This window comes from Cetorhinus maximus, chromosome 5, assembly GCF_964194155.1.
Source record: "Cetorhinus maximus chromosome 5, sCetMax3.hap1.1, whole genome shotgun sequence".
NCBI lineage: Eukaryota > Metazoa > Chordata > Chondrichthyes > Lamniformes > Cetorhinidae > Cetorhinus > Cetorhinus maximus.
In genome coordinates, this window is record NC_135883.1 from 140,500,401 (window position 1) to 140,516,312 (window position 15,912).

Here is a 15,912-nt window from a genome sequence, read left to right on the forward strand (position 1 = left end):
TTTTTTAAGTGTTTGAGTTAACAGGAGACTGTGCACTTCATGCATCACCTGAACAATGCTACAGAAGGGACTCACCATTATTGCAATGTAGTGTCGATAATGATATGGCAACGGACCGTCCATCTGCATCAGGTAGTGTTGGGTTTTGAGAAAACTGTCAAGGTACCTTGGGTGGAATCCCATCAACAAGGTGATGTTGTCCAGGCGACCCAAAGTAGCAAATGCTTCAATGAATACTATGCGTGTCTCTGCATCTTCTCTTCCTAATTGGAGGATCTGTTTAAAAATATTTAACTGTCACCTCATGTATTGATACTGACCACAGTAACCATATCACTGCATGGCAGTTGCTTCTATGCACATCTGTTAGGCTTTGGATGATCTGCACCTAATTTCATTCAAACATGTCTGAGGCATTTGATATTATCTTTTGAGAGGATTTAACCAAAATAACTTCTTCTCAACATATAAAAATATTCATAGATTACACTTTACAAAATAAATCTGCAATAATTCATGCAAGGGTGGAGTGCTTACTTTGAAGTGATCACTGTTTGTCAGCTATTATTTGCAATTGAGAAACTATAATAGAACAGCTAAGTTTGTGACCAATCAATTCACCTTCCCAATTGGAGGTTTCTGAGGGAAGTATGGGGAATAAACACAGTAAAATATTGCACCTGCATTTTTCAGGCCAAAATGATTACATCTGTTTCTTTTAAAGTTACAATGCCTTAATTCTTTGCCTGTTTAGTGTTTAGGAAAATTCTCAACTCTCATTCAAAATTGGTAATCAGTTTCTGCAATTACAAAATGAATCTGCTTTTAAGCTTCTGTGCCAATTCCACATATTGCCACAAATGCTAAAGTCACAAAAGCACTACCCCTTACCCCCAATGAATCATGGAGAAAAATATATTTGTAATCAATGTATATTGTACAGTAGAATTGAATTTTACAGCCTCCTGTACAGAGGGAGGGAAAAATAAAAGGTCTGTAGATCTAAATAGTTAAGACATTCAAGTAATTGGTTATGGGAATATTACAGTTCATTCTGTAAAGATATCTTGCCAAGCCTTAAAGCATTATTACAGTGCGTACTTGCAAGCAGCCCATGCATTTAACAACATTGAGAATGCCAGGCTGAATGCATTGATGCACTTTCCTAAGTTAAAAGCATCAGAGTTTAAAAACATGGAGACTCAAATGCTTGAGAAACATACATACTTCTTTTTCAGGGATGAATTCACTTGGTCCTTGTCCCAAAGCCCGGGGGATTCTCACTCCCATTTCCTATAAAGAAGGATAACAGTATTTACATTTATTTTCTGAGTTAATTAGAGCATCAATAATTTATCCTAGATTTGTCCACTTGGGGAGAACAGAAAACAGGTTTGTACAAACAACATCAAAAACACAGATTGGCAACATCAGTTTGTTTTTGATAACTCCACAATCTCTGAAATGAACACTGTACTAGCTGTAGGATGAATGTTCTTTAAAACTACTTGGCTCACTGCCTAGAACACATTGTTCAAGCAGTTTCCTAGCGCGAGATTAAAACCCACTGAAGCAAGACAATTTCACAGTAGCTGTTCTACAGCTCACCACAAAAAAAGGTCATGGACAAATCTATATACAATACAAAGCTATACTGAAGTTTATTTAAATGAGATTTCATGATTTAAAAAACATTTGCACTTCTTGACTGTGGCACTGCTCCAATATATTAGTTGGCTTGGTGCCGAGGACATACAGTTCTGCAGCTACTGCATCAACAACTGAGCTGGTTTGAGACGGCCTTGTTTTGTTCCTCCTGCTCCTTGTTTAATGATTGGTTGAGATACCGTGCATCTGTTAAATTATAACTACAGGTACCCAGAAAGCAGTTCAACATCTGTCAACTGTAGCAAGTTGCTTCAGCACAAAATTTGAACAAAATCTTGATACACCTGTAACCACTACATGATAGCAAAGTGCTTAAAAAAAAAAGGCTAATATCTCAGTAAAAAAGGCAATAATAATTATAAAACAAAAACAAGAATACCTGGAAAAACTCAGCAGGTCTGACAGCATCTGCGGAGAGGAACACAGTTAACGTTTCGAGTCCGTATGACTCTTCAACAGAATAATAATTATACCTTGTTCCTGCATAATAACAAATTGTACTATTTACAAAAAGACTTTGCCACCAACCACCAATGGTCAAGTAACACAAAGGTTTACAGATTTATAAAATCATAGAATAGTTTACAGCACAGGTGGTGGCCATTTGGCCCATCGTGTTGAGACTCTGCAAGAGGAAATCTGGCTAGACCCACTCCCTCACCTTTTCCTTATAGCCTTGCGAATCTCTTTCAAGTGGATATCCTAATCTTTTTTGAAAGCCACGATTGAATCTGCCTCCACCACACATACTCAGACAGTGCATTTCAGATCCCAACCTCTTGCTGTGTAAAAGAAATTGTCCCCTTTGGTTCTTCTGCCAATCACTAAATCTGTGCCCTCTGGTTTTCAAGCCCTCTGCCAAAGGGAACAGTTTCTCCCTATCTACTCTGTCTCGGCCCCTCGTGATTTTGAGCACCTCGATCAAATAACCTTTCAACCTTCTCCAAGGGGAACAACCCCAGCTTTTCCAATCCGTCCATGGTAACTAAAACCCTCAATTTGTTAGCATTTAAGTGCACAAGCCTAACAACTTAACGTTTGTTATGAGGAAAATATTAAGTCACTTCATGGTTTAAATCCATCTGCACTAAATAGTCTGAAAAAATTTTGAGAAGGTTAGCTGGGATCAGTGATAGAGGGAAAATAACACAGGGGTTTGGGAATAAAAATAAGTGCTGCCATGTCTGAGAAATTACAGAGCTGACAAGATGGGCTGAGCAGTCTACTTTTGTTTCTATAAATGCAATATTTTACAAAGAAACATATAAAATAATCTTATGCTTAATTCAATCTTCCAAAAACAAGTGGACAGCTACAACTAGACTGGCAGATTCAACAGTAACTTTTAAAACAGAACTGGATATATTCCTGAAAAGGAAAATTTTGCAAGGCTGCGGGAAGCAGCATCTATTTTTGTATGATTATGGCTCTGGCAAAGCACCTTAGAACGTTTTAAATAAACCTTTAACAAAGCACAATGAAAAGTAATTCAAATCTGTAGAGACATGCCACCATCATTGCCTCCTTGGGATGCCTGCCCTGCATGTTCACTATCCCCTTTGTGGAAAACAGTTTCCCTCACATCTCCTTTGGGCTTCAATCTGGTCTCCTTAGTTATGGAGTTTGTGGTGATATTAAACAATGTATTATGTGTATTTATTCCGTAATAGTATGTCATTTGGGGGAAATTTGATCGTGACCTACTAATACATCCTCTTGACTGAAGGTTGCTAACTTTTAGATCCTGTGATGGGAAATTTGCAAGACTGAGTGACAGCTTTAAAAAAAATTAAGACAAGTACATCAAAGGATCGAGTGCGAGTAATTGGAATTAAGAAACAAATCAGCCATAATCTAATTGAATGGTAGAATAAGCTAGAGGGGCTGAATGGACCATTCCTATTTCTGTGCTGCAAGGCACTTTTCTGTGACTAACTGCAAGATCTCCATTATCTTTACAACATCTATCATGTTCTTGGCACTTTTTAAAAGAATAAACTGATGCACACTCAGCCTATCGACACTCATTTCATAAAACATGCTTCGTAACTGCATTAAGAACGTTAGAAGTATTTATTAGATACAGGCAATTGATTGTATATAGAAAGCTAACCACTAGCTTTCTTTACTATCTAAAGGTTTCACTTTACTACAGTTATGCCAGTATTCCTATTTGAAATAAGAAATTTTATGATTCAAAAAGGTTATGTTTAATTTTCACAAAGGCACAGAACACTTGAGGGAGAGGAGAGAAGGGGGTGGCAAGATAGTTTAAATGATCAGTGGACATCCTCTTAGAATCTCACACCCCTTGCTAATGTTTCGACAATGCATTGGTCTGGATCATTCACCCACTCTGGATTAGCCAAAATACTGCTTGGGGATACAAAATACTCCTCTCATCAGGCGGGCAGGCCTGGAAGCAGGAGCACAATGGCCTCCACCTGCAATTGGGCCCTGGCCGCGATTTCACGCTGGCTGGCCGGCCAATTAACGGCCAGCCAGTGTGAATCGTGCACTGTAACGCTCAGCGCTGCCAGGGTTGGGGAGGGCAGCGAGTGTGGAAGTCTGCACATGCGCAGGCACAGAGCTGCCTCAGGGGGCTGAAGATTTAGAACATTAAAAATAAATTAATTCTGAAAACTTTTATTTTATTTTTAATTAACATCGGAAACCTCATCCTGCTGTACCTCAAATTCGGTCAGTGGTCAGGATCAGCAGGGTGTGACTGCAAGTGAGGCAGGTAGAGGGATCCTGTGTTCAGGAACAGAGGAGCCTCAGCTCTTGACCTTGTCCAACAGGTATGAGGTACTTGCTCCCTGTGTGGATGAGGAACAGGGCTAACCACCGCACCGTGGCACAGGAGGCCATTCAAGAGGGGGGAGCAAAAAGACAAGTGGTAGTTGTAGGGGATTCTATAATTAGGGGAATTGATAGCTTCCTTTGTAAGCAGGATCGAGTCCCGCATGGTATGTTGCCTGCCCGGTGCCAGGGAGAGGGACATTTCTGACCGGCTTGAAAGGATATTGGAGAGGGAGGGGGAGGATCCAGTGGTTGTGGTCCACATCGGGACAAATAACATAGGTAAGACTAGGAAAGAGGACCTGTTTGGGGATTATCAGGAACTAGGAACTAAATTAAAGAACAGGTCCTCAAGGGTTATAATCTCCGGATTACTACCCAGGCCACGTGCAAATTGGCATAGGGACGCGAGAAGAAGGGAAGTAAACACGTGGCTAAAGGAATGGTGCGGGAATGAGGGGTTCCATTTCGTGGGGCACTGGCATCAGTATTGGGATAGGAGGGATCTGTACCGTTGGGACGGTCTCCACCTGAACCGATCTGGGACGAATGTTCTAGCGAAAAGGGTAATTAGGGTGGTCAACAGGACCTTAAACTAGAAAGTGGGGGGAAGGGAAGGGTAAAACTCCAAGAAGTATGACTAATGGGAAACAAAGCAGCAGGTTAGCACAATGGGGGGGGGGGTTTCAACTTCATGGAAAATTATGAAAAAATAGAAAAGAAAGGAGAGCCCAGGAGAGGCTATTAAAGTCTCCAGAACACAAAATAGGACAGAGTGTTTGAAAAGGGCTAGGAAACTAACTTCAAGTACATCAGCTAAAGGGACAACAATGAGAAAGGGGACGGGAAAAACAGGACTGAAGGTGTTGTATCTGAATGCACGCAGTATACGAAATAAGGTAAATGAGCTTGTGGCGCAGATTGAAATTGGCAGGTATGATGTGGTGGGCATCACGGAGACATCGCTGCAAGGGGATCAGGGCTGGGAGCTAAATATCTAAGGATATACATCCTATCGAAAAGATAGGCAGGTTGACAGAGGGGGTGGGGTTGCTTTGTTAGTAAGAAATGAATTAAATCGATAGCAAGAAACGACGTAGGGTCAGATGATGTAGAATCTGTGTGGGTAGAGTTGAGGAACCGCAAAGGTGAAAAAACCATAATGGGAGTTATGTACAGGCCTCCGAACAGTAGTCAGGATGTGGGGCACAAGATACACCAGGAGATAGAAAAGGCGTGTAAGAAAGGCAAGGTTACAGTGATCATGGGGGATTTCAATATGCAGGTAGACTGGGAATATCAGGTTGGTAGTGGATCCCAAGAAAAGGAATTTGTGGAATGTCTACGAGATGGCTTTTTGGAGCAGCTTGTGGTGGAGCCCACTAGGGAACAGGCAATTCTAGATTTAGTGATGTGTAATGAGGCAGATTTGATAAGGGAGCTTAAGGTGAAGGAACCCTTAGGAGGAGGTGACCATAATATGATAGAATTTACCCTGCAATTTACGAGGAAAAAGCTGGAATCAGATGTAACGGTATTACAGTTGAATAAAGGCAACTACAGAGGCATGAGGGAGGAGCTGGCCAGAATTGACTGGGAGATGAGCCTAGCAGGAAAGACAGTGGAACAGCAATGGCAGGAGTTTCTGGGAGTAATTTGGGAGACACGGGAAAAATTCATCCCTAGGAAGAAGAAGCATACTAAAGGGAGGACGAGGCAACCATGGCTGACAAGGGAAGTCAGGGACAGCATAAAAGCTAAAGAGAAAGCATACAATGCGGCAAAGAGCAGTGAGAAACCAGGGGATTGGGAAGCCTACAAAGACCAACAGAGGACAACTAAAAAAGAAATAAGGAGGGAGAAGATTAAATATGAGGGTAAACTAGCCAGTAATATAAAAGAAGATTACAGGAGTTTTGTTTAGATATATAAAGGGTAAGAGAGAGGCAAAAGTGGACATTGGGCCGCTGGAAAATGACGCTGGAGAAGTAGTAGTGGGGAACAAAGAAATGGCGGAGGAACTGAATCGGTACTTTGCGTCAAGTCTTCACGGTGGAAGACACGAGTAACATCCCCAAAGTTCAAGAGAGTCGGGGGGCAGAGGTGAGTATGGTGGCCATTACCAAGGAGAAGGTGCTAGGAAAACTGAAAGGTCTGAAGGTGGATAAATCACCTGGACCAGATGGATAACACCCCAGAGTTCTGAAGGAGATAGCTGAAGAGATAGTGGAGGCGTTAGTGGTGATCTTTCAGGAGTCACTCGAGTCAGGGAGGGTCCCAGAGGACTGGAAAATAGCTAATGTAACCCCCCTGTTTAAGAAGGGAGTGAGTCAAAAGACGGGAAATTACAGGCCGATTAGCCTGACCTCGGTCGTTGGTAAGATTTTAGAGTCCATTATTAAGGATGAGATTTCAGAATACTTGGAAGTGCATGGTATAATAGGGCAAAGTCAGCATGGTTGCATCAAGGGGAGGTCATGCTGACAAATCTGTTAGAATTCTTTGAGGAAGTAACGAGCAGGTTAGACAAAGGAGAGCCAATGGATGTTACCTACTTGGACTTCCAGAAGGCCTTTGACAAGGAGGCACAGGAGGCTGCTCAGTAAGATAAGAGCCCAAGGTGTGAGAGGCAAGGTACTAGCATGGATAGAAGATTGGTTATCTGGCACGAGGCAGAGAGTGAGGATAAGGGGGTCCTTCTCAGGATGGCAGCCGGTGACTAGTGGAGTTCCGCAAGGGTCAGTGTTGGGACCACAACTTTTCACTTTATACATTAATGATCTAGATGAAGGAACTGAGGGCATTTTGGCTAAGTTTGCAGATGATTCAAAAATAGATGGAGGGACAGGTTGAATTGAGGAGGCAGGGAGGCTGCAGAAGGATTTAGACAGGTTAGGAGAATGGGCAAAGAAGTGGCAGATGGAATACAATGTGGGGAAGTGTGAGGTCATGCACTTTGGTAGGAAGAATAGAGGCATAGATTATTTTCTAAATGGGGAGAGAATTCAGAAATCTGGAGTGCAAAGGGACTTGGGAGTCCTAGTCCAGGATTCTCTTAAGGTTAACTTGCAGGTTGAGTCGGTAGTTAGGAAGGCAAATGCAATGTTGGCATTTATTTCAAGAGGACTAGAATATAAAAGCAGGGATGTGCTGCTGAGGCTTTATAAGGCTCTGGTCAGACCACATTTAGAATATTGTGAGCAATTTTGGGCCCTGTATCTCAGGAAGGATGTGCTGGCCCTGGAGAGGGTCCAGAGGAGGTTCACGAGAACAATCCCAGGAATGAAAGGCTTAACATATGAGGAACGTTTGAGGACTCTGGGTCTATACTCGATGGATTTTAGAAGTATGAGGGGGATCTGATTGAAACTTACAGAATACTGAAAGGCCTGGATAGAGTGGACGTGGGGTAGATGTTTCCATTAGCAGGAGAGACTAGGACCCGAGGGCACAGCCTCAGAGTAAAGGGAAGACCTTTTAGAACAGAGATGAGGAGAAACTTCTTTAACCAGAGAGTGGTGAATCTATGGAATTCATTGCCACAGAAGGCTGTGGAGGCCAGGTCATTGAGTGTATTTAAGACCGAGATAGATAGGTTCTTGATTGGTATGGGGATCAAAGGTTACGGGGAGAAGGCAGGAGAATGGGGTTGAGAAACTTATCAGCCAAGATTGAATGGCAGAGCAGACTCGATGGGCCGAATGGCCAAATTTCTGCTCCTATGTCTTATGGTCTTATGGTAGTGTCCTCAGCCCAACCATCTTCAGCTGCTTCATCATGACCTTCCATCATAAGGGCAGAAGTGGAGATGTTCGCTGATGATTGGACAATGTTCAGCGCCATTCGCGGCTCTTCACATACTAAAGCAGTCCATGTCCAAATGCAGCAAAGACCTGGACAATATCCAGGCTTGGGCTGACAAGTGGCAAGTAACATTTGTGCCACACAAATGCCAGGCAATGACCACCTCTAACAAGAGAGAATCTAACCATTGCCCCTTGACATTCAATGGCATTACCATCACAGAGTCCCCCCACTAGCAACATCCTGGGGGTTACCCATTGACCAGAAACTGAACCTTACCAGCCTTATAAATACTGTGGCTGCAAGAGCAGGTCAGACACTAGGAATCCTGCGGCGATTAACTCACCTCCTGACTCCCCAAAACCTGTCAATCATCTACAAGGCACAAGTCAGGAGTATGATGGAATATTCTCTACTTGCCTGGTTGAGTGCAGCTCCCACAACGCTCAAGAAGCTTGACACCATCCAGGACACAGCAGCCCACTTGATTGGCACCATATCCACAAACATTCATTCCCTCCACCACCAACGCACAGTAGCAGCAATGTGTACCATCTACAAGATGCACTGCAGGAATTCACCAAGGCTCCTTAGACAGCACCTTCCAAACCCACGACCACTACCATCTCGAAGGACAAGGGCAGCAGATAGATGGGAACACCACCGCCAGGAAGTTCCCCTCCAAGTCACTCAGCATCCTGACTTGGAAACATATTGCTGTGCCTTCATTGTTGCTGTGTCAAAATCCTGGAAATCCCTCCGTAACAGCACTGTGGATGTACCTACCGTGGTTCAAGGAGGCAGCTCACCACCACCTTCTCAAGGGCAAATTGGGATGGGCAATAAATGCTGGCCCAGTCAGCAAAGCCCGCATCTCGTGAATGAATATAAATTAAATAAAATTGTGTCGGGTATATAAAACTAAACCAATGTTCAATTTTAACTTTGGAGAGTCCTCAAAAGCCTTTTAAGAATAAACTATTCAGACATGTGTAATTAAATGTTAAGTAGTCTACAAAGTCTTAAACTTTACAAAAAAAACTCAACTGTACCAGCTACATAAATGCCATGGATAGTACAGCAAGTCAGAGCTTGAATAATGTCATAAATGGCTCAACTCCCAACTCCCCAAAGTCTCTCTACCACTCAAGGCACATTTTCAGGAGTGTGATCGAACACTCTTAACTTGCCTGGATGAATGCAACTCCAACAATCAAGAAGCTCAACACCATCCAGGTGAAAGAAGTCCACTTGAATAGCAGCTCATCCACCACCTACACCAATGGAACATGGTATGGTGTGTACCACCTACAGCACTGGTATTCACTACGTGGCTCGCACGTCTTTCCTGTGATCTTCTTACTATGTCTCCCTGTGCCGTTTTTGTACTGTATGATGATGATGAATTGATTGTCTAAGCCATGGGTTCCTAAAACTGTGGGTTGCAACCCACAAGCAATCGGGGTCTTGAGTTCCTCCTCCTCCTCTGAGGCAACAGTGCTGACTATGAAGCAGAGACTCTGGCGGTACAGCCCTGGGATTGATTCCAATTCTTCATGACATATGCACACATGATTTTTCTACTTGCTGCAGTTCAGAGGAACGTGGCTTAAGGAAACAAGTTCCAAGGCCCCAGCACTGCCTTCATCAGAACCTGCAAAACAATTGTGGAAAAAAACCAACGCTCCCCACTCTCAACTTTATCTCCACTACCCCACCAACACAAAATATTCTTTAATTAACCACAGGGTATGCCTTTCACAAGTGTAGGACCTTCTGACCATTAAATGGTCAGGCCAGTTCTAACACAACTCTTTATCATCGACAGATCATACTGTGCGTTAAATGGTACAATGCTGTCATACTACAAACTGGTGTATCCTCTGACTTAACACAGGCAATGTTACTAGGGATCCGCTTGTATTCAGCGGAAAGCGAGCTTTCCCCTCGTTAGCAAATGCTTGGAGCTGAACCTTTATTATATATTGTATAAAGTAAGAATGCTGGGCCAGAAGCTGAACTGGACCAGCCATCTTTAAACAATACCCATAAGGGCAGGTCAACTGCTAGCCACTCAGACCAGCAGCACACTTCCTGAACCCTCAAGCTTCCATCAACACAAGGCTCAATTCAGGAGTACAGTGAAGTATTCATCACCACACCACTATTGAAGAAGCTTAATCCCATCCAGGCCAAAGCAGTCTTCTTGATTGAAATCACAAATGGACTCAATATTCACTTACTGCAACCACTGTGCACCAGTGATGAAGGATGAATAAACTACAGGATACACTGCAGCAGTTTCATGGGAACCCTGCCTCAGAGGCATACACCACCCATTCCTTTATTTTACCCAACACCATTGTGGGAGCACCATTACAATGACTATGCAGATCAAGGAGAAGGCCCGCCATTGCCTTCTCAGGAGAACTGGGACAGGGCCATACATATGTATTTTATAAGGATCACCCACATACACAGAACAAAATGGTTTTCTAGATGACCTATGGGTCCATCCTACTCGATCCATCTCCAGCCTATCTTCGATACCAATTACATTAATGTGCTAAACCAATCGGGAATTTAAAAAGGCACTTGGATATTGGTACCTGGATGACACTCAAATGAACCAAATTCCCCTTTTTACTGTATCCATGTGTTGCCGATTTTGGTTAGACATTCAATTGAAAGTGGCCCATGTTTTTGTGCCTCCACTCTCAGGACTCATATAATCAGGTCTCAGGAACACAAAGTTTGCCTAATTCAAACTCTACTTCAAAGATAAGCAGCTATCCTGCCAACTGTACAATATTACAGTAAAAGTATTTAGAGTTTCTATTTGCACCCCAATAATGTAGTGATGACATGGCAACAAACTATGGGAACAATTCATACTTCCTGGTGGCTAGAGTTGTATAAAAAATATAGCATGCAACTAATGACATATGTCAAGGTTTTGCACATCCTGACAGTCTGAGGTGGCAACTGGAAAAGTTGACAGAATCCAGGCTAGAGGCACATGTGTTTTCAAAGGAATGAAAGAGGGTGGTTTTAATTTTTCTGTTAGGTTGGAGAAAATAATTTGGCTCACCCCTGTCTTAATATTAAGCAGGTGAAGCACCAACAGTTGATAAGGGCAGCAGATCCAATTATCATTGGTAGGCCTGTGAAAGCTGACCTTTTAAAAAGAGGGATAAAAAAAATGCTCCCGGTATATACCAGAGGTGACTGTGAAAGCAGGGGATGCCATTGGTGGCAATGAATGTACCACAGCAGGTACGAACAGAACCAAGAGATGGCATTCTCATCAAACTAGAATCAGACACAAAGAAAAATGTGATTAAAAGACTTTGGAAGGAGAGGGAGGAAGTCAGCCATAGACAGTAAAACAGATGTTGGCAAGTATCAGTTGGAATCAGTGGGCTGAGGAAGTGATAGTGGAGAAACTGCAGAGGATGAGATCGAAGAGAGCTTGGTTGGGTGGACAGCAGGAGCCAAAAGATTTTGAAGCTGTTACGTGTAATCTGATCCAATGATTGAAAACTGCTTAGTTACTTTGTGCAGGAAGGCTGGGCTCATCAGCAATGTTTCCACCTCTGAAACCAGCAAGAATAACTGCTTCTGGTGGGCTTGGACCTTCAGGGGCCACAGTGTTGTCTTGTTTCATTTCCCTGTTGCTTCATAAGTCAAGGCTACCTGAATTATTACATGGTATGGGAAACAGAGGTGTTAATTGCAAGTGGAAAATTAAGATGCGCCCACTAAATTCCACTGAAATGTTTTGCGAAAAATACACCAATGCTCTGCAATTGGAGTTACCTTTCTTTACCAACTACTTACATGATCATTTTACTTTCAACAGTAAGTTTAACATTATACCAATTTTAATATATTATTATTGATTACATAAAAGATCTAACATACTAGCTTATACATTGCTGAAATGGCGTGTACGGTCAACCATAAAAGTTTTGAACCACAGAAAAGCATAGAGTAAAATGCTATTTGATGAAACAAATATCACATGAAAAGACTTAAAAGGAAAAATACCTACACTAGTATTAGAAATTTTAAAGTTTATACAATAGTTGCATTAAAGGTGACGAGGACAGTAACAAAGAGACAAACATCTCTCGAGCATGCTGAAATTTTAACCATCACCGAAGTGCAGAGCCCATAAGGATTTGAGCTATCATTGTTCTTCATAGCCAAGTATCTGACTTAAATGTTAAACATAAATAAATCAGCTGTTTTAAAGACTCCTACCTCCACCTCTTGACATTGCCCACCTCCATCATTATCTCAACCCATCTGCCTTTGTCACCTTCAGACTCAACTCTTCCAATACTCTCATGAATAATCTCCCATTTTTCCTCAATTTCAGCTCACCCAAAACTCTCCTGCCTGCATTCTATTCCATACCAAGCCCCAACCACCCATCACCACTGCACTCACTACACAAGCTGCTGGCCCTCCAGTGCCTCAAACTTATCTCCCCCTCTCCAGTATAATCTCATCAGTCTTCATGCCTAACTTTTGCTTCCTCCCTCCCTTCACTCCACCACTGGCAGCCAATTTTTAAGCTACCTAAACTGTGCACTTCATAACCACATCCACACCTTTGAAGTATTCTCTTTTGCACCAATTAACATATTTGATACAATACTTTATCAGATGCTCTCCATTCCCTGTTTTCAGGTTTTGTTGCTGCTCTAAGCTTGGGAAGAGTTATGTATAGAGCTCCCAATGTCATACCTTTTATTTTTCCACCAGGGGTTGCATGCCAGCCAGAAATAGCAGGACGAAATCCTTACCCCTTGCCTTAAATGACTCAGGATGTTTTCCCATATTAAAGGCATTATTTTGTTGAGCATAACACTATACAGATACTAGCTCAAGACTAGTATCTGTACCGAGTCACAGGGTTGTTACAGCATAGAAGGCGGCCATTAGGCCCGTCCTGTCTGCACCAGCTCTCTGAATGAGTAATTCGCAGAGTGCCATTCCCCTGCTTTCTTCCAATAACCCTGCACATTCTTCCTTTTCAGATAAGAGATTGCATAATATATAGATTGTGAATAGTTGAGACCCCAGCAGTGATCCCTGTGGCACCCCACTGGTTAGCTTGTCAATCGCAAAATTACCCATTAGTCCTAATTCTGTTTTCCGCTCGTTAGCCAATCCTCTATCAATGCTAATATAATCGTTTCATATAATCCTAAACCCAAAGCGTTAAAAACACGTTTTCTTAAGGTAGAACGTTAGGAACTCTAGGCGCCCCTTTTTAACGGATCATATAGACTCTCGACTACATACTGTACCTTTATACAATTACTGCAGAGCAGACATTCCCTCACCGACCTGCCTATAGTTTTCGTTCTTGCGTTTGCAAGTCTCATTTTGACGTTACTGGAGTGTCTCTAATAAAAGCCAAAATATAACTTATTTCCCGCTCGTCTTGCCAACAGCTGCAGAACTACGATTGCGGCACACAGCCCTTGTTTAAATATTGTAATGGTATAAACAACTGCTCGAAGTCAATCACCAGGCGCAGGCTCCGATTGGCAGCTCTAAAGCAGTGTCAGGCAGGCTCTGTCATTATTGACCACTCAGAAGCTGTATTCAGTAGGGCAGAAGGATCATTTCATATGATCAAAAGAGAAGCTACACATAGCAGCAATACGCCCAGGTCTGGGGGAGAACGACAAGCTCACTGGATGGAAAACAAAACTGACCTTTGACAAAAACTTAAAAACAAAGCACGTGAGCCGCTCCTCCCCCCCCCCCCCCCCCCACCAATAGAGTCTACCATCCCGCCAACTACTTCTCAATTGCGGCTACCACCGGAGTACTCAAAACATAGGGAGCTTGAATTTGTGAACTGGCCAAGTGCAGTTTGCTTACACCTAGTATCAGAACAATTTAAATCATGATTTATCATAGGACGTTTACATCTGTTGCCTTTTTAACCCACCACACCCAAATATCAGATATCTGCAAAAATACACAATATAAAATACAAACATATTACTCAGCTGAAACACCAATATCTAGCTGAAATTATATAGCACCTTTAACATCGAAAAAATTCGCATGACACTTCAAAGGTATGTATAATCAAACAGAAATGGATACAAGTAGTAGTAGCAGCAACAAGGGTGACCAAAAAATCCGTGAAAGAGGTAGGTTTTAAGGAAAGGTAGGGCGAATCACAGTCAGGGTTGGGAGGAAAATCCAGAATCAGAATCACAGTGCAGAAGAGGTCCTTCGGCCCATCGAGTCTGCACAGAGACATGAGAAGCACGTGACCTACCTACCTAATCCCATTTACCAGCACTTGGACCGTAGCCTTGAATGTTATGATGTGCTAAGTGCTCATTCAGGTGCTTTTTAAAGAATGTGAGGCAACCCCCCTCCACCACCCTCCCAGACCGTCACCACCCTCTGGGTAAAAAAAGATTTTCCTCACATCCTCCCTAAACCTCCTGCCCCTCACCTTGAACTTATGACCCCTTGTGACTGACCCTTCAACTAAGGGGAACAGCTGCTCCCTATCCACCCTGTCCATGCCCCTCATAATTTGTACACCTCGATCAGGTCGCCCCTCAGTTTTCTCTGATCCAACGAAAACAACCCAAGTCTATCCAACCTCCCTTCATAACTTAAATGTTTCATCCCAGGCAACATCCTGGTGAATCTCCTCTGCACCCACTCCAGTGCAATCACATCCTTCCTATAATGCGGCGACCAGAACTGCACACACTACTCCAGCTGTGGCATCACCAAGGTTCTACACAACTCCAACATAACCTCCCTACTTTTGTAATCTATGCCTCAATTGATAAAGGCAAGTGTCCCATATACCTTTTTTCACCACCCCACTAACATGCCCCTCCGCCTTCAGAGATCTATGGATACACACACGCCAAGGTCCCTTTGTTCCTCAAAACTTCCTAGTGCCATGCCGTTCATTGAATACTTCCTTGTCAAATTACTCCTTCCAAAGTGTATCACCGCACACTTTTCAGTGTTAAATTCCATCTGCCACTTATCTGCCCATTTGACCATCCCGTCTATATCTTCCTGTAGCCCAAGACACTCAACCACCCAGCCAATCTTCGAGTCATCCGCAAACTTACTAATCCAGCTCCCACATAATCATCTATGTCGTTTATATAAATGACAATAATAGGGGACCCAGCACAGATCCCTGTGGTACGCCACTGGACACTGGCTTCCAGTCACTAAAGCATCCTTCTGTCATCACCCTCTGTCTCCTATAACTAAGCCAATTTTGAATCCATCTTATCAAATTATCCTGTATCCCGTGTGCATTTGCCTTCTTTAGAAGTCTCCCATGTGGGACCTTGTCAAAGGCTTTGTTGAAATTCATACAAACTACATCAACTACACTACCCTCATCGACACACCTGGTCACCTCCTCAAAAATTTCAATCAAATTTGTTAGGCATGACCTCCCTCTGACAAAGCCATGCTGACTATCCCTGATCAAACCTTGCCTCTCCAAGTAAAGATAGCTACTCTCCTTCAGAACTTTCTCCAATAGTTTCCCTACCACTGACGTGAGACTCACTGGCCTGTAGTTCCCTGGCTTATCTCTACAACCCTTCTTAAATA

General features: G+C 42.9%; 1 protein-coding gene across 7 annotated transcripts in view; it reads right to left on the reverse strand.

The window, feature by feature from the left end:
- The window catches only part of sesn1 (sestrin 1), a 108,437-nt gene that overhangs the window by 13,197 nt on the left and 79,328 nt on the right, over positions 1-15,912 (reverse strand). For 4 of the 7 annotated variants that reach the window (XM_078542550.1, XM_078542551.1, XM_078542549.1 and 1 more), the window contains exons 2-3: positions 1,228-1,293; positions 76-276 (exon numbers count right to left, since the gene is read on the reverse strand). In XM_078542550.1, coding sequence (XP_078398676.1) covers positions 76-276; positions 1,228-1,293 — 267 coding nt within the window. Of the gene's footprint in view, positions 1-75; positions 277-1,227; positions 1,294-11,829; positions 11,869-13,595; positions 13,819-15,912 lie in introns of those variants that run through there. The other 3 variants (XM_078542553.1, XM_078542552.1, XM_078542555.1) reach the window with 3 other exon arrangements.